The sequence below is a fragment of the Salvelinus sp. IW2-2015 genome, linkage group LG19 (assembly GCF_002910315.2).
Source record: "Salvelinus sp. IW2-2015 linkage group LG19, ASM291031v2, whole genome shotgun sequence".
Lineage (NCBI taxonomy): Eukaryota > Metazoa > Chordata > Actinopteri > Salmoniformes > Salmonidae > Salvelinus > Salvelinus sp. IW2-2015.
In genome coordinates this window covers 15,748,339-15,768,434 of record NC_036859.1, presented here as the reverse complement: position 1 = coordinate 15,768,434, position 20,096 = coordinate 15,748,339, and the positions used below count along the sequence as shown (strand labels likewise).

Genomic DNA, 20,096 nt, shown 5'->3' with positions numbered 1-20,096 from the left:
CTGTCTCAGAGCTCTGCAGACAATGCCTTCGACCTCATGGCTTGGTTTTTTGCTCTGACAATGCACTGTCAACTGTAGAACCTTATATACGCAGGTGTGTGCCTTTCCAATCATATCCAATATATTGAATTTACCACAAGTGGACTCCAATCAAGTTGTGGAAACATCTCAGGGATGATCAATGAAAACAGGATGCACCTGAGCTAAATTCTTGTCTCTGTAGCAAAAGAGTCTGAATACTTACGTAAATAAAGTATTTCTGTTTTATATTCAATACCTTTGCATACATTTCTAAAAGCCTGTTTTTGCTTTGTCATTTTAGGGTATGTGTGTTAGATTGCTGAGTATTTTTAGTTATTTTAATTCATTTTAGAATAAGGCTGTAACGTAACAAAATGTGGAAAAAGTCAAGGGGTCTGAATTCTTTTCGAACGCACTGTACAGTATATACAACAGGAGGTTGGACAAACTTACTCATTCCAGTGTTTTTTCTTTATTTTGACTATTTATACATTGTAGAATAATTGTGAATACATCAGAACTATGAAATAAAGACATGGAATCGTGTAGTAACCAAAAAAGTGTTAAACAAAATCCAAATTATATATTTTATATAAAGAAGCCACCCTTTGCATTGATGACAGCTTTGCACACTGTTGTCATTCTCTCAACCAGCTTCACCTGGAATTCTTTCCAACAGTCTTGAAGGAGTTCCCAGATAAGCTGAGCACTTTGTTGGCTGCTTTTCCTTCACTCTGCGGCCAACTCATCCCAAACATCTCAATTGGGTTGAGATCAGGTGATTGTAGAGGCCAGGTCATCTGATGCAGCACTCCATCACTCTCCTTTTTGGTCAAATAGCCCTTAAAACAGCCTCAAGGTGTGTTGGGTCATTGTCCTGTTGAAAAAACCAAATGATTGTGGGACTAAGTGCAAACCAGATGGGATGGCGTATTGCTGCAGAATGCTGTTGTAGCCGTGTTGGTTAAGTGTGCCTTGAATTCTAAATAAATCACTGATGGTGTCACTGTCATAATAAAATATATATTTTGATTTGTTTAACACTTTTTTGGATACTACATGATTCCATATGTGTTATTTCATAGTTTTGATGTCTTCACTATTATTAAACAATGTAGAAAATAGTAATAATAAAGAAAAACCTTTGAATGAGTAGGTGTGTCCAAACTTTTGGTTTGGGTTGAGTTGGACGGCAGAGTGAAGGAAAAGCTTTGTGTGTGTGTGTGTATATGGGATGGGATGTACAGACATTATGGACAGTATGTGGATAGAATATGTAGTGTATCTGTAGAATATATAATAGTATATGTACAGCAATAGTTGAAAGSYGGGAAGGGGGATACCTAGTCAGTTGTACAACTGAATGCCTTCAACTGAAATGTGTTTTCCGCATTTAACCCAACCCCTCGGAATCAGAGAGGTGCGGGGGGGCTGCTTTAATTGACATCCACGTCTTTGGCGCCCGGGGTATAGTGGGTTAACTGCCTTGCTCAGGGGCAGAATGACACATTATTACCTTGTCAGCTCGGGGATTCGATCCAGCAACCTTTCGGTTACTGGCCCAACGCTCTGACCACCTGCCGCCAAAGAAAGGGGAAGGAAAAGGGGTTGAATAGGATGGCCTTGACTATAATACAGTATACATATGAAATGGGTAAAAGAGTATTAAAGTGACCAGTGTTCCATGACTATGTACACAGGGCAGCAGCCTCTAGGGTGCAGGGTTGAGTAACAGAGTGGTAGCCGGCTAGCGACAGTGACTAAGTTCAGGGCAGGGTACTGGGTGGAGGACGGCTAGCAATGGCTATTTAACAGTCTGATGGCCTTGAGATAGAAGCTGTTTTTCAGTCTCTCGGTCCCAGCTTTGATGCACCTGTACTAGAGGTCGACCGATTATGATTTTTCAACGCCGATACCTATTCCGATTATTGGAGGACCTAAAAAAGTCGATACCGATTAATCGGAAGATTTTTATATATATATTTGTAATAATGACAATTACAGCAATACTTAATGAACAATGAGCACTTTTATTTTAACTTAATATAATACATAAATAAAATATATTTAGTCTCAAATAAAGAATGAAACATATTCAATTTGGTTTAAATAATAKAAAAACAGTGTTGGAGAAGAAAGTAAAAGTGCAATATGTGCCATGTAAAAAAGCTAACGTTTAAGTTTATTGCTCAATATTTCCAGTTCWTCAATATTCCCAGTTAAGAAGTTTTAGGTTGTAGTTATTATAGGAATTATGACGCTTCGACTATTTCTCTCTATACCATTTGTATTTCAAATACCTTTGACTATTGGATGTTCTTATAGGCACTTTAGTATTGCCAGCCTAATCTCGGGAATTGATAGGCTTGAAGTCATAAACAGCGCTGTGCTTCAAGCATTGCTAACAGCAGCTGGCATACTTACGAGCCACCGCTCACCACCGCTCAATTAGATTGCTCTATCAAATATCAAATCGTAGACATAATTATAATATAATAAACACAGAAATACGAGCCTTTGGTCATTAATATGGTCAAATACGGAAACTATCYTTTCGAAAACAAAAKGTTTATTCTTTCAGTGAAATACGGAACCGTTACATATTTTATCTAACGGGTGGCATCCATAAGTCTAAATATTGCTGTTACATTGCTCAACCTTCAATGTTATGTCATAATTATGTAAAATTCTGGCAAATTAGTTCACAGTTTGCAACGAGCCAGGCGGCCCAAACTGTTGCATATACCCTGACTCTGCTTGCACTGAACGCAAGAGAAGTGACACAATTTCCCTATTTAATATTGCCTGCTAACATGAARTTATTTTAACTGAATAGGCATGTTTAAAATTATATACTTCTGTGTATTGATTTTAAGAAAGGCATTGATGTTTATGGTTAGGTACATTTTTGCAAAGATTGTGCTTTTTTTGGCAATGCGCTTTTTGTTAAATGAAGGCTGTGATTCGATGATAAATTTACAGGCTCCACATTGATTATATGCAACGCAGGACAAGCTAGTTAACCTAGTAATATCATCAACCATGTGTAGTTAACTTGTGATTGTGAAGATTGATTTTTTTTATAAGATAAGTTTAATGCAAGCTAGCAACTTACCTTGGCTCCTTGCAGCCATAAGGTCCTTTTGATGCTGCACTCGCGTAACAGGTGGTCAGCCTGACACAGTCTCCTCGTGGATTGCAATGTAATCGGCCATAATCGGCGATTACCGATTTGTTATGAAAACGTGAAATTGGCCCTAATTAATCGGCCATGCCGGTCGACCTCTAACCTGTACTGACCTCGCCTTCTGGATGATAGCGGGGTGAACAGACCGTGGCTCATGTGGCTGAGGCCCTTGATGATCTTCTTGGCCTTTCTGTAGAGGGCAGGCAGTGTGCCCCAGGTGATGCATTGGGCAGACCGCACCACCCTCTGGATAGCCCTGCGGTTGCGGYCGGTGCAGTTGCTGTACCAGGTGGTGATACAGCCCGACAGGATGCTCTCAATGGTGCATCTGTAAAAGTTTGTGAGGGTCACAGTGGCCAATTACTGTTGCGCCTTGTTCAACACACTCTCTGTGTATGTGGACCATTTCAGATTGTCAGTGATGTGTATGCCGAGGAACTTTAAGCTTTTCAGCTTCTCCACTTCCCTGTTGATGTGGATGGGAGTGTGCTGTTTTTGCTGTCTCAATGTTCATACTGTATAATTTAAATGAAAGTTTACACCAGATGGATTAAATTATAAAATGTATTTCAGACATAGTAGTTAACTGTATGTGGGCAGTGTACTCTCCTGGAATATGGAATTGTGTCTCCGTTGGCTATCAATTATTTCATGTTTCTCTCTTGGGATGGGATTTATAACCTTGTAGCCAAGGTGCTCKCCTACAGCGTCAAATGGGTAGTTTGTTTCCATAGCTAGTGATACAGTCTAATAGTTCTCTCCTGGAATGTGGCAAGTTACCTCTGTTGTGATGCTCTTTCAGTTATCCCCTGTACTCCGACTCTGTGCTAATTGATAACCACCTCACGCTGGCTCCTTACTCTTCACTCCCTGATTCCAATCCATAACACTGTGCAGGTACTACAGCTATAATTAAGTCTATTCTGAGACACTTTGCTGTCCCTGAAAATATGGTGTGTGTGTGTGTGTGTGGCCTCAGTTACCTTTTCTTTCATATTTTTCAGACTTTACATAAGCGACTACATTACGTTCTGTGTCTTGTCAAGTGGAAGATTGAGTTTAGTCTCAGGGTGGAACCAATAACTGTGTAACTAAATGGAGGAAGATTAGGTTCCTCCCAGATTAGAATTGCATAACGATTCAACACTGCCATTGGGAAACTGAAAGGAGAGACAAAAAAAGCAACCCTGCTTTTATCATGTACATTTAATTCCCTTTCAAGTTTATGGGGAGGGAATATAGGAGATGTGCATGACCTTTGAGAGAGAGAGAGAGAGAGAGAGAGAGATATTCAACGGGGTGGTTGTGTGTGTCAGTGCCAGACTCATGCCCTAACTCACAACACAGCAGCAGGACCCTAAAGAGCGCGCCCAGTGGACTATCTCAGCCTAGGCACTAACAGTAAGAAGTTGAGGACCTCCTCCTCTTCAGCGGTTCATGTACTTCTCTGTCTGGATGAGTGACTTTCCAATCCACTGGGACAAACTGACTGTACAGAACAGTAGGTTTTCTAATACCGTTTTTGGGGGGATGGTAACGTGCTGACAGAAAATGTTCGACAGTAATCGGTTTAGGGGAACTAAGGTGGCTGGCTAGACACTGCAGGGAGTGAATAAGCATTGACATTACATTTTAAAAATAATACAAATGATGTGAGCCATGTATGAAACAGGAACAATAGGTGTAATACTCTACCATGCTGTAAATGTTCAAATCTATCCAACAAGATAAATAATCAAACATAGACAAACATGACGAATACTGTACTTTTTGAACATAGGTTTAAATGCTTGTGGCTTACTGCTAGCTGAATGTGAGCGAAGCCTGGAGCCGAGGCTACTACCTGCTYTAGAGGGAATGAGTGACCAAATACATTTCCACTCTGGTGAAAGAATGGTATGGCCCGTGTCTACAGCCTTTTACATCTAAAGTATAAACTCACTTTAAAAAATCACTTTAAAAATCTCTACCTAAAATATWTTTTTTCCCCCTTCAAGAAATGCTACTGTAGCTAAAACCAAACAACCTTGCTCTGAGCCTAAAATACATAAAACATACTTGGCTTGTTTCCCCATGAATGAGCCCAAGTAATGTGCRTGGGCCCTATCCACAGCCTGTAGTTACATAAGAATGCTGSCACACATCACGTGAGCCAACKGCTAACACTGGAGCTGCACACACTGATAGGGTCTGGCATGCAGCTTTAAACATGTGCTGCTTAGAGGAGTCATCGAAAGGAAACGCTAGCCTTCGCATAGAGAGCTGAAGTACGCAAACACATAGGCCTACATACAATACATACAGTAGAAGGTAGTGAATCTGAGGCTTAAGATTGATCCCTTGTGAGCTAAGTTAGCCCTGTCAGCTTATGGATGTCTTATGGACAATACCTCATCCTTACACACGCACACCTGAGACTCCATCAATATGACCCGACAAGAATTGTTTAAGTTCATTTATTACTGGTCAAGTGTGGAAGTGTAGAGAACCTTAATGTCCATCTTCCCAGCAGTTGGTGTGAAAAGCACATGGTCATATTCTGTCATCAAAAAAATGGCCGAGGGCACTTACTCCACCGCATCGCACCGTGGCGGCAGTTGGAAAATCAGGCGCTTCTGTCCTTCATTTCGGATAGGGGCTTTGATGTCACTGGAATAAGCCYCAGCTCATTGAAAGGAACATCAAAGGCACCGCACACACGCGCACACGCACACACACACCAAAAATATATTCTGTCTGAAACATGATTGAAAATACCATGGGGACCTTTTAGATTTCTTCCCTATTACTGCCTCATTTAACTTCCGGAGTTGAACTTTGTGAGGATCGAGAGTCGGAGTGCAAGGGGACTGCATGGCTATGGGGTGGCGTGGCTGGGTTAGTGGTTGGCCATTATGCACAATAGSCTGTACCCAACCTACCAGTTGCCAGTCTAAATAGATCTCCTCTTTTGATATATCAATCTTATCCTTCAATTAGGATTTGAAGCCCCGGTCGGTAGTTGGGCTGAAGAGGCAGTAACTCAATCTGCCAGGCTCCGGACATGCAATTCTCCAAGTCCAAATGATAAAGACGGTARGGCCGCCGCCAGCATAAAACAGCATGACGCACTGATATAGAGCAGTTGTTATGATATGATTGTTAACATGACTGCGTYACCTCTCCCTTCCTTCCCTACCATGACTATGCATCATGATTTCCATCCTCAACATGTTTCTTTGGACAGCGAGGCTGAAACTTTCAATTTGGCTCTATACTCCAGCATTTTGGATTTGAGATCAAATGTTTCATGAGGCGACAGTACAGAATGTCACCTTTTATTTGAGGGTATTTTTTTATACATATCTGTTTTACTGTTTAGGAATGAAAGCACTTTATGTATCTAGTCCCCACATTTTAAGGTGTTTTCAGTATTTGGCCAAATTCACTTATAGTATAATAAAGAAGTCAAAAGTTTAGTATTTGGTTTCATATTTCTAGCATCCAACACGTTTGTAGAGTCACAAGAAAATGCTGAGGCCGTGAGAGGCATCAGGCACTGTGTTTGGGTAATAGTCTGTTTCACTGCATTTGTCCACCTTGCTTCACATGATTTATCATGCTATACCCCCGGTGGAGCGGCTGACTGCCTACCTGTGAAGTGACACTCATGTTGTCGCTTGTCACTTGTAGTCATGGTATGCTAGGAATATGAGACCAAATACTAAACTTATTAGTACTCTAATACACATATTACTGAATTTGTGCCAAATACTTATGACACCTTCAAATGACATTCTGTACCGTCACCTCATATGAAATATTTGATCTCAAATCCAAAATGCTGGAATATAGAGCCAAATTAAAAGTTGTAGCTTCATTGTCCAAAACAATACATAGCTAAGTGTACTTATTTAACTTGGTCCTTTTGGCCCCATTGCGGGCATAGAGCGTCCACCATTACTGTCCACCTCACTTTCCTCGGAGGGCTTTTGCCTCTTGCCAGGAGCCTCATGATTGCATCCTYTACTTTACTAGAAAAGTACAAGAACAAGTACAATAACATGTGTGATGTAGCTAAAACCCAGGAAAAGCAGTAGCTAGTGACTAGTTTATTGATAAAGAGGATGATCTATAGGCCTATTGCATATTCTTGTTAGGCACAGTAAGGTTAATGACTCCCTTTATACACATTTGAAGGATAGTTGGTACAATTGCAGGTAGATACATTAATTAAAGTTAGCAGGCTAATGATTGATTTTCCTCTAAAATGACAAGAGKATTTTGCTTCATGCACAAAAATGGTGTGTGTGTTTAGATATAAAGGCAAGTTYAATTTTATCGTCCCTTGGGATTAATATTTCACACTATCATAACAAGAGCAGAAGTGAATTGCATTCGAAGTGTAATTTTTCAATTTTTTTCAGAGCTGACAGGTGTATAAAATCAGGCACACCGCCATGCAATCTCCATAGACAAACATTGGCAGTAGAATGGCCTTACTGAAGAGTTCAGTGACTTTCAACGTGGCACCATCATAGGATCCAACAAGTCAGTTCGTAAAATTTCTGCCCTGCTAGTGCAGCCCCGGTCAACTGCAAGTGCTGTTATTGTGACGTAGAAACGTCTAGGAGCAACAAGGGCTCAGCCGCGAAGTGGTAGGCCACCAGTGGTGGAAAAAGTATCCAATTGTGATACTTGAGCAAAAGTATAGTTACCTTAATAGAAAGTTGCTCAAGTAAAAGTTAAAGTCACCCAGTGAAATACTTATTGAGTAAAAGTCTAAAAGTATTTGGTTCTAAATATACTTAAGTATCAAAAATAAAAATGTAATTGCTAAAATATACTTAAGTATCCTTATATTAAGCAAAGCAGACGTCAACATTTTCTTGTTTTTAAAATGGGGCACACAAGTTCACAGAAAATGRATGTAATAAAAAGTACATTATTTTCTACAGTAATGTAGTAAAGTAAAAGTTGTCAAAAAATMTATAGTAAAGTACAGATACCCCCCCAAAAGTACTCTAAAGTATTTCTACTTAAATAGTTTACACCACTGTAGGCCACACAAGTTCACAGAATGGGACAGCCGAGTGCTTTAGTGCGTAGCGCATATAAATCGCCTGTCCTCGGTTGCAACACTCACTACCGAGTTCCAAACTGCCTCTAGAAACAACTTCAGCACAAGAACTGTTCATCAGGTGCTTCATGAAAATGGTTTTCCATGGCTGAGCATCCGCACACAAGCCTAAGATCACRATGCACAATGCCAAGCGTCGGCTGGAGTGGTGTAAAGCTCGCCACCATTAGACTCTGGAGCAGTGGAAATGCATTCTCTGGAGTGATGAATCACTCTTCACCATCTGGCAGTCCGACGGAKGAATCTGGGTTTYGCGGATGCRAGGAMAACYCTACCTGCCCSAATGCATAGTYCCAACTGTAAAGTTTGGTYGAGGAGGAATAAWGGTKWYSSSRTYMTWWWCKRMYWRCSMMKWWYYKCCCTTAGTTCCAGTGAAGGGYCATRTTAACGCTACAGCATACAATGARATTSTAGATGATTCTGTGCAACCAACTTTGTGGCAACAGTTTGGGGAAGGCCTTTTCCTGTTTCATCATGACAATGCCCACATGCACAAAGCGAGGTCCATACAGAAATMATTTGTAGAGATCWGTGTGGAAGAACTTGACTGGCCTGCACAGAGCCCTGATCTCAACTCCATCGAACACTTTTGGGATGAATTGGAACGCRYACTGTGAGCCAGGRCTAATCGCCRAACATTAGTGCCCGATCTCACTAATGRGCTTGTGGCTGAATGGAAGCAAGTCCCTGCAGATGTTCTATCATCTAGTGGAAAGCCTTCCTAGAAGAGTGGAGGCTGTTATATCAGTAAAGGGGGACCAACTCCATATTAATTTCCATGATTTTGGAATGAGATGTTCCATGAGCAGGTGTCCACATACTTTCGGTCATGTAGCTGGAGCCTATAATCATTCTTGTCATTATCAAGTCTTGGGATTTGATGTTAAACCTTTACTCTCTGTCTGTAGGCTAACATAACTGCAGGAGTGAACACTGGGTAGCCAATTATGCTTGCCGTGAGCGGATTATTTTTGCAGACGAGGATGGGGACCGAGGGAGAGGCAGAGGCACTGCAATTCACACACTCGATATGTCTTCTAGCGGCACTGGTCCATCATCATAGTATAGTAGCATCCGTGGTTTTGACTTCTGCCCTTGGCATTGCGGAGGCAGGCGGATGTGAGTGCGCTAGATCGGAACCTCAGGTGCAGGTGTGGAAATTACAATATTCTATCTGACGTCGTTGYTAYAAGAGAAAGGGGTTCAGCAAACGCGCGGAGCGAAACCCTCGTGATTGGTTGAAGGGGTGAGGTCAGGTAGGAGTCGAGGCGCCGGTTGTTTAAAAACCCCTCCCCGTATGCCGTGCATTTAGACGCGAATCAATTTTCGTGTCTTTATGTTCAAGACGGCCAACTACCCGATGGCTGCGGATCCCGCGCCCACCATCATGCATGGGAGTTGGTTCAACAACACAGGCTTCAGGGAAAACAATACGCCTGTGGCGGTGGAGAAACCGAAGAAGAAGGCATTTTACCTGGTCAGAATGATGTCTCTCAACAACAATAAGAAAGAGCAACAAACCAACCATCAGCATCACCAGAATAACAATATGCCCTTCATGATCCACTGTCACATCGGGAAAGAGATCAAGCACATTTGCAGCAACTGCAGCCGCGCGAACGATACCCAGGATGGTGAGTAGCCTAGTCTATAGCGGCATATGGATATGGATGCGTTGTTGTACAGTCTCCCTTCAGCTCTGCTGGCCATCAAACACAGAGTGGTTTCATTGAACACACTCAATAGGGGGGGGGGTAACATGCGCAGTTCTTGTTTGCCCATTCCGCGATTATATATGTCCTAGAGTTATGAGCTTAAAATTGCATGATGTATTTAATTCTGGTAATCCTGGTAACCTTAATCACAGGCACAATGTACTTTTCCAGCGGAGCCTTGACTCCATTGCTATGTGTAATCCTGTACTTGCTTTATGGTCATACTATTCTTTACACTGCCATTCTGTTGCATTCTGGGATCAATGTATCATCACTTAGTTTGACACAATGCGTAGTGGGCCACACATGTATCAAGACAAATTGGCAGCTGTAGTGTATTATTTCTGGGAAAGCGTGGTATGTAACAGCAGCTACAGTGTAGCTAAATGGCGTTACCCATTTTAGACTTGGAGAAATTATATGAGTTTTTGAACTGGTATTTTTGTTGGAGTTACTGGTGTGGGTGTAGAATTGGCCTTATTCTAACACCACAAAGAGCCTGCTCCACAATATGCATAGTGGTTTACTACTACAATATGCATAGTGGTTTACTACTAGTAGACTTCATACTCAGAAGAATTCTCTTGATGACCCCCTCCTCCATCCCAGACTCCACTACCCCAACCCCCCCCCCCCCCCGCCCCCCCCCTCCTCCTGATAGCACCTGAAGTGGTCATTCTCAGTCCCTCTGTTGATTCTACTCCACCCCACCCAAACATGAAGGAGAATGTCACTCACTCAGCCAAGATGATTGAGGATGTACAATTCATGAGTGTCTTGGACCAGATACATTTTGGTTCCTGGACTAGGCATAATCTGGTTCTGGGAAACTGGCCAGAGGAGTATAGATGTGTGTATCAGAGAATAGATGCGTGTAAAGAAACACTAGGGCGTTAGTAGCCTACAGTCTAAAGCTCTTATTAGTCTTTGTAGCTTTATCTTTAGTTTTTGTTGTGTTTGAAGAAGTTTGTAACTTTTGACTGCAAAGTACTTTTATTTTGTTGTCTGCTGCTCATATAACATGGTGGATGTCTCGAGGGTGTTTGGTTGTGTTAATGGGCTACTATGGGAGTCTTTTTTTTTTCACCAAACGCAGCCGGGAAAATAAACCATGTCGCTTTCAATTTGCATCCCTGTCAACAAATCTAGGAAGTGTGTGTGGCTGGCTGGCTGTCTTTTGTTGTGTCTCAAATGCATAGTTTTTATCTATAATATTTCTGAGCTCAGGTCTAACCCCCCCCATCTTTCTTTTTCTTTTTGGACTCCATTTGAAGCACCACTGGATTCAATTAGCATCGAGTCTGAATCTATTTATAGACAGATGTGGCAGGATTCCTAAGATGGTTGGCTGTGAGGCTGAGGCCGTGAGAGGCATCAGGCACTGTGTTTGGGTAATAGTCTGTTTCACTGCATTTGTCCATCCTTTGCTATCACATGATTTATCATGCTATACCCCCGGTGGAGCGGCTGACTGCCTACCTGTGAAGTGACACTCATGTTGTCGCTTGTCAACCATCATGATGGCGATTTTAATTTAATTATGCACGCTGTGGTCGGTGTCTGTCTGCACATGGCAGGGGTGGTGTGACACTGACACTGTCGCCCTGTCCCTGAGCTAGTGATAACTGAGGTGGCAGATTGCATGGCTGTCATCAGGGCAGACCTTGCCTATATTATTACTCAAGTATATAACTCACTATTGAACTGTTATATGACGAATACTTTCTAGGTTGGTCTGTGGCCATTACTGCTTCTGTAGCCGTGTGTGTGCCTAGTAAGAAAACCTCTTTCACAGTTTGATGTATAAGCCAGAATGTTAAATGAATTACATTTGAACTTACGCTACAGGTTGTCTATGCAGTTGGTCCTAATGTCCAAATAATATCCACAGGAAAGTATTATTAAATCGACTTRGCAAAACCCCACGGCTCAATTTTGTCCAGTTGGGGAACTCGGCTCGAACACTTCCAAGACTTTGGTTAGTATACATAGTATACATGCATGTATTTACGTCTTGTGCATATACCTCAGTTGATGAACAAACCAATCTTGAGAGCCACACACAGACCCTTGTTTTGAAGTCGGTTTAATAATACGTTCCTGTGGATATTGTCAAATTCCCAACGGCATAAGGACGAAATCAGCYAATGGGTAGAGTACGTTTAAATTAAGTTTATTCAACATTCTGACTACTTATTCTGATGTATTTTTTTTACTAGGCCTGGGAATTGCCAGGACCTCACAATACYAAACTTAGGTGCCAATATGTTTTGRGATTTTTGATATTCCAAAACCAGAAAGCGCATGTTTGGCCAACGTATTAAATTGCGTGAGGATTATGTAGTTTGGAGAGTGTTGGTACACTGGGAAGATGTCGGCGAGACCTCGGACCGACATGAACGATGTAGAATCTAAATACATCTGAAAGATGTCTTGCCAATGCGTAAACGCTATCTAAACTGTGTCTTCCTGCTGTATCCTGTATTGGGGATGGGCCTTTGGCAATTTTTGGCTGTTCTAGTACTTGCAAGTTTTTTTTTTTAAATTAAAAAGTTAAAAAAATATATTTTTTAATTTTTTTAGTACTTCAATGAAGAAAACAGCATATTTTTTATAACACAATGCTCGCACTGGAAAAAATTGGCGCATTTATCTATATGGCAACAATGCCTAATTTATCATAACCATTACAGATAACAAATCCTAATTGCTAAATTGGCCCATATACAGTATATTCAGTCAATTATTAAAAGAAAGTGTCATTTTTAAGATTAGTATATTGAAACTTTAATATCAACTGGATATATTTTGAAACACTGCCTTCAAAAAGACAGTTACCTCAGCAGGGGCGTTTGCTTGTAGAAGCCTATGGCTGTGTAATGGCATAGCCAGGTTTTGTAAATAATTTTTTCCTGAGCCCTTATCACAGTTAAGACACCTATTTTATATCAAATAAAAACATGATGTAATAGAACAGAATAAAATGAAAAATAATATTTTTCCAAATGGGAAAAGTTGACAGTGTGAAGTGATGTGCATGGAATGGTTATTCTCATATTTAATTTGAAACAGGGCTCAATTTGGAGACTGAAAAGATTTGGCATGGGTCCTCAGATCTTCAAAAGGTTTTACAGCTGCACTATCGAGAGCATCCTAACTGGTTGCATCGCTGCCTGGTATGGCGACTGCTTGGCCTCTGACCGCAAGGCACTACAGAGGGTAGTGCGTATGGCCCAGTACATCACTGGGGCGAAGCTTRCTGCCATCCAGGACCTCCTATAKCAGGCGGTGTCAGAGGAAGGCCCTAAAAAWGATAAAAGACTCCAGCCACCCAAGTCATAGACTGTTCTRTCTGCTATCGCACGGCAAGCGGTACCGGAGCACCAGATCTGGGTCCAAGAGGCTTCTAAACAGCTTCTACCCCCAAGCCATAAGACTCCTGAACAGCTAATCAAAGTGCTACCCAGACTATTTGCATTGSCCCCCTCTTTTACGCTGCTGCTACTCTCTGTTTTATTATCCATGCGTAGRCACTTTAATAACTCTACCTACATGTACATATTTCCTCGACTAACCGGTGCCCCTGCACATTGACTCTGTACCGGTACCCCCTGTATATAGCCTCACTATTGTTATTTTACTGCTGCTCTTTAATTATTTGTCACTTTTATTTTTATTTTTTAATCTATTTTTCTTAACTGCATTGTTGGCTAAGGGCTTGTAAGTAAGCATTTCACTGTACCTGTTGTATTCGGTGCATGTGACATACAATTTTGATTTGAAAACATTTTGTAAGTAAAAAAAAAAAAAAACGATATAGCCTTGAGTTCCAATTTTATTTCACGCTGTTGCTGGTAGTGCACTTGATTTAGCAGCCCTAGCYCCGGGAAGGTTTTTAATAATTTCATGTGTCTGAAGGTAGAACTCCGACCAACTCGGCAGGCCCAGAAAGCAAATCAAGTGCACCTATAGGCCTACCGCTGGCCAATCATATGGCTCAGTTTCATATCATGGCACAGTTTCCTCGCGCCATAGACTGTAAAAAGAAGCCTCGAACGCACAGCAAAGTTGATCATGTGAGATTTCCAAACTTTTAAAACCATGACTATAGACTCAACGATACAGCAAAGAGCTGATTTTATTTTTTATTTTTTATGATTGAGTTCATGTTTAAATTCTGATTCAGCATGCACGTTCTCCCTACTTCCACTCACGCTACAACCGGCACTGCAGCTGCAATGAATGAGTATAGCAAAGTGTTTCAATAAGCTTACTTTCTTATTTGCGGCTTGTCTTTTTTAAAACATTTTAATTAAAACATTTTATTGAGGAATATTTCCCTTTTTTTGGTCATAGGAGTAACAATATGAATTGGTGCATGAGGCAGAAATAATGCAGTCCCACTAGGGTGCCGTCTTTCGGATGGGACGTTAAACGTGTGTCCTGACTCTCTGAGGTCATTAAAGATCCCATGGCACTTATCGTAAGAGTAGGGGTGTTAACCCCGGTGTCCTGGCTAAATTCCCAATCTGGCCCTCAAACCATCATGGTCACCTAATAATCCCCAGTTTACAATTGGCTCATTCATCCCCCTCCTCTCCCCTGTAACTATTCCCTAGGTCGTTGCTGCAAATGAGAACGTGTTCTCAGTCAACTTACCTGGTAAAATAACGGTAAAAAAAAAAAAACGTACGTTTCGCCATCAGCTGGAAGACTGTTCCCTTTTCTCAGCAAAGGGAGGGATGAGGGACAGTGAGTCGGGTGAGGGGCAGCCTCACCGCTGCGCTCTCCCTCCCTCAGACTGACCATCAGATGCAGGCCATCAGTCCAGTAAAAAAAAAGAAGCTAATTATGTTCACTCAGCTGTGCCTCACAAGTAATACAACAAATGATCTATTACCAGTGTGATCATATACCTACATGGTCTGAGGAGAAGATTGGCAGGGCAATAGGGCAAAAGCATCACACAGTTCTTCTCCCTAAATTCCCTTTCCCCTRTGAGTCTCATTCACTCAATTGCTTTCTGACACCAACACGCTCCAGTTAGGCCTGAAAAAAATAAATGCCTATAAAAACGTATCTAACTGATGAGATACACAAGCTACATTCCTTGCCAAATGACAGTTATCACAAATTCAAAATCGACTGGTTGATTAAAGTAGGAAAATGTGTGTTCCAACAACGAGCTGCAGTTTTGTAATAATTACGTCCCATCGATTTTCCGCTTACGCTACTTAGCGAACTGCTAGTGCCATTTAGAGTTGGTAAGCCTAGGCCAGTGGTCAGAAAGCTTAAGACCACGGAGTGAAAATGTAAACTGAGAACTAACGCTCAGATTATTATTATACATTTTTTACACAACTTAAAAAACATAAGCCTAAGCAACATTAGCCAATTAAAAACAGAACTGTAGCAATGAGGTTTGTGCAGTAAGCGATATCCCCAATACGTTATCAAGAAGACAGTAWTCTCAGCAGGGGCGCTTGCTTGTAGAAGACTATTGTTTCTTTTTGGTTGTGCCCTGCAAATACACATGTACAAATGGAACACTAGAGTCAAAGCAAATTTAACATTSTCTTTAAGACAATTTCACTTGCCCGTTCGTACAGACACAAAGCACATTCCACCAAATAGTTTTACAGTATATTAAAATAAATGSTACACTTAACATAGCACACTTGGTCTGTAACAAGTTATCTCATGAGAAAAGCTAACAAATAGCATTTTTGAGAAAGTTTAAAGCGCAAGTTTTGTAAGTATAGACCTCCAGAGACTAATCCTGTTCAGTGTAGATGTGATGCGTATGTGGATTACGACCGTAGCATAGGCCAACACACTGATTTTATCAGGACAAGTCTGGGWGAGTCTGTCGTTGTTTCAATATGGATGCGTTATCACTTATTCTGTTGCTATTAGCTTGAGCACATTTTCTCTTCAATTACTCCTCTTGATGATATCAAAAACTACATCAAAGGAGGACAAACGCTCTAGTGAATATAAGGAGCTAGTAGGCTAAACACGATTATTTCTCCCTGGTCTGTTTTTTGGCAAGCTAGTGCGAACTAATCCGCAGCATGCAGCTTCCTGCTGTTCAGATTCTGAATATATCCTGCATTATGCTGTCTGATAATACACAGGTCTGTTTACCCTCGCCAGGCTCACTTATTATTCCCATATGAAGCAGTAGACTACTGCAACACCGTTTCCTCTGCCATAGCCCCTCACATTAGTACCACAAACTGCCATGAACAAATGTGCAATTTGGAGTACACAATTAATTTAAAGCATTATTTAATCTGCAATTATTATACTTTCATTTATTCTGTTATGTATATTTTATATATATATATATATATATTTTTTTTGTTAAATGCAAAGTATTATCATTCAAACTGTATGTAGGTACATCCCTGGCTGTCCGATAACCTGTCCTGGTGGTGTGGCTTGTCCTGCACTCTGTATTCAATCATCAAGTTTGCAGACGACACCACAGTATTAGGCCTGATTACCAACAATGACGAGACGGCCTACAGGGAGGAGGTGAGGGACCTAGCGGCGTGATGCCAGGAAAATAACTTCTCCCTCAACGTCAACAAAACGAAGGAGCTGATCGTGGACTTCAGGAAACAGCAGAGGGAGCACGCCCCTATCCACATCAACGGGACTGCAGTGGAGAAGGTGGAAAGCTTCGAGTTCCTCGGCGTACACATCACTGACAATTTGAAATGGTCCACCCACACAGATAGTGTGGTGAAGAAGGCGCACAGCAGGATGCTTTTGAGAGCATCCTATTGGGCTGTGTCACCGCCTGGTACGGCAAATGCACCACTCGCAACCACAGGGCTCTCCAATGGGTGGTGCAGTCTGCCCAACACATTGCGTGGTGCACACCGCCTGCCCTCCAGGACACCTACAGTACCCGATGTCACAGGAAGGCCAAAAAGATCATCAAGGACATAAATCAAATCAAATCAAGTTTATTTTATATAGCCCTTCGTACATCAGCTAAAGGGATGTACCTACATACAGTTTTGAATGATAATACTTTGCATTTAGCAAAAAAAAATATATAAAATATACATAACAGGATAAACTACCCGAGCCACTGCCTGTTCACCCCGCTATCATCCAGAAGGCGAGGTCTGTACATGTGCATCAAAGCTGGGACCGAGAGACTGAAAAACAGCTTCTATCTCAAGGCCATCCCTGTTAAATAGCCATCACAAGCCAACCTCCACCCAGTACCCTGCCCTGAACCTTAGTCATTGTCACTACCCGGCTACCACCCAGTTATTRAACCCTGCACCTTAGAAGCTGCTGCCCTATGTACATAGACATGGAATCACTGGCCACTTTAATAATGGAACACTAGTCACTGCACCCGCAACTAGTCGCTTTTATAGTGTTTACATACTGTTTTACTCATCTCAAATGTATTTAACTCTATTTTAGTCAATGCCATTCTGAAATTTCCGTCCTAATATTTATATATTTCTTGATTCCATTCTTTTAGTTGTGTGTATTGTTGTGAATTGTTAGATACTACTGCACTGTTGGAGCTAGGAACACAAGCATTTCGCTACACCCGCAATAACATCTGCTAAATATGTGTATGTGACCAATAAAATGTTGATTTACCCAGAGTGCATTGAGTGAATGTTTAAAAAAAMATCTTGGTTCCTTTCTAAACATAGCAAGTGATTGTAAAGAGGACTCGGACCACAGGAATCTTGAAGTGAACTGGCAAGAGCCAAGTCCTCATTTTAATGCCAAGGGTAGTGTGAATCCAGAGAGAACGAAGGTCTTTAGCTTTTTTTCTTCACCCCAGAGTTCACTGAGATCGGTTCTTTTAAAGAGGAGTATAATGTGAAAACACCCTAATCAGCCCCTTTCTCCTGTGTCCCTACAGCGGAGGAGGTTGAGAGGCTGGCCGCAATGCGCTCTGAGTCCCTGGTCCCTGGCACGCACACCCCGCCCATCCGCCGCCGCAGCAAGTTTGCCACTCTGGGCCGTCTCCTCAAGCCCTGGAAGTGGAGGAAGAAGAAGAGTGAGAAGTTCAAGCAGACCTCTGCAGGTAAGGGCCCAAGATGTGAGCGCTTCTTAGATATTCTGCACACGGCCCTGGTTTGCCGCTAGCCTTGGTGTGAACTCCCCTGTCAATCTGACCTCTTCCCCTGTCAATTTACTGCCCTCGCCTGACTATCCACTGGACATGAAAAGATTGAAATTGGTGTTGGTGTTCTGAATCAGCTCCCTCACTCAGACTTTCCATTAGGTCAGTGAGGTGGAGAGCTCAACTCCTCTCTATATTTGGGTTCTTGCTCCTCCAGGCYCTACTGAAGATTTTGATGTTACCCCGCTTCTCTGTTCCCAAGAGTTTTCTTCCCTGAAGCTGTGCTGGGTAGTACTGGATTTAATGGTGCTTTCTTTAGTGTTCACATTTCCTATTCATGCAGTTGATCATTCATCAGTCAMTGATTTTATTGAGATTGGCAATAATGCGATATGCACTTTTTTTTTTTTTTCTTTGTTCACTTAAGGTGTTGAGGGCTTCTCTACTGTGACTGTCGCCTTCCCCTCCAGTGCTCTTAGCTTTGAGTCTGGTTCGTATTGCTGTCCCAACACTTTACTCTAGCCTCGGGAACTCCGACAGTCCAATGGCTCTGAGTGAAAGTTGAGACCTTGACTTTACGACTCCTCGCTCTCTTTCCACTTTGTATGCATGGTGTCGACCGAATGTTTTTACGCCCAGATTTTTTTATTTTCCCCCTCTCTCCTGAGTGAAACGGAGCAGCAAAATTTAACACAATTTGTTGTCGTGTTAAATCAACGATAAAGCCCAATGAACAAGACTTCTCTCTCTATGTAGTGTATTTTTGTTTAGTCTGTATAATGTAGTCGCCTCTATTGTATTTTTCTTGTCTCTATTGAATACATAATTTAAACATTCACAGTGTAGGTTGGGAAAAGTATGTGAACCCCTAGGCTAATGACTTCTCCAAAAGATAATTGAAGTCAGTCAYCTAACCTGGAGTCCGATCGATGAGATTGGAGATGTTGGTTAGAGCTGCCCAGCAATATAAAAAACACTCACAAAATTTGAGTTTGCTATTCACATGAAGCATTGCCTGATGTGAACRATGCCTCGAACAAAAGATCTCAGAAGACCTAAGATTTGCATAAAGCTGGAAAGGGTTACAAAATTATCTCTAAAAGCTTTGATGTTCATCAGTCCACAGTAAGACAAATTCTRTATAAATGGAGAAAGTTCAGCACTGTTGCTACTCTCCCTAGGAGTGGCCGTCCTGCAAAGATGACTGCACAGAGCACAGCGCAGAATGCTCAATGAGGTTAAGAAGAATCCTAGAGTGTCAGCTAAAGACTAACAGAAATCTCTGGAACATGCTAACATCTCTGAGTCTACGATATGTAAAACACTAAAAAAGAATGTTGTTCTTGGGAGGACACCACGGAAGAAGCCACTGTCCAAAAAAACATTGCTGCACGTTTGAAGTTCGCAAAAGAGCACCTGGATGTTCCACAGCGCTACTGGCAAAATATTCTGTGGACAAACTAAAGTTGTTTGGAAGGAACACACAACACTGTGTGGAGAGAAAAAGGCACAGCACACCAACATCAAAACCTCATGCCAACTGTAAAGTATGGTGGAGGGAGAATCTTGGTTTGGGGCTGCTTTGCTGCCTCAGGYCCTGGACAGCTTGCTATCATCGACAGAAAAATGAATTCCCAAGTTTATCAAGACATTTTGCAGGAGAATGTTAGGCTATCTGTCCGCCAATTGAAGCTGAACAGAAGTTGGGTGACYCAACAGGACAACGACCCAAAACACAGTAGTAAATCAACAACATAATGGCTTCAACAGAAGAAAATACGCRTTCTGGAGTGGCCCTGTCAGAGTCCTGACCTCAACCCGATTTGAGATGCTGTGGCATGACCTCGAGCGGTTCACACCAGACATCCCAAGAATATTGCTGAACTGAAACAGTTTTGTACAGAGGAATAGTTCAAAATTCCTCCTGACCGTTGTGCAGGT

At 41.8% G+C, this 20,096-nt stretch overlaps 1 protein-coding gene across 5 annotated transcripts in view; it reads left to right on the top strand.

Moving 5' to 3' along the window:
- LOC111979224 (phosphatase and actin regulator 1-like) overlaps positions 1 to 20,096 on the top strand; it is an 87,712-nt gene that overhangs the window by 29,649 nt on the left and 37,967 nt on the right. For 2 of the 5 annotated variants that reach the window (XM_070448845.1, XM_070448844.1), the window contains exons 1-2: positions 9,342 to 9,961; positions 17,952 to 18,116. In XM_070448845.1, coding sequence (XP_070304946.1) covers positions 9,664 to 9,961; positions 17,952 to 18,116 — 463 coding nt within the window. In that variant the 5' untranslated portion in view covers positions 9,342 to 9,663. Of the gene's footprint in view, positions 1 to 4,608; positions 4,710 to 9,341; positions 9,962 to 17,951; positions 18,117 to 20,096 lie in introns of those variants that run through there. The other 3 variants (XM_070448848.1, XM_070448846.1, XM_070448847.1) reach the window with 2 other exon arrangements.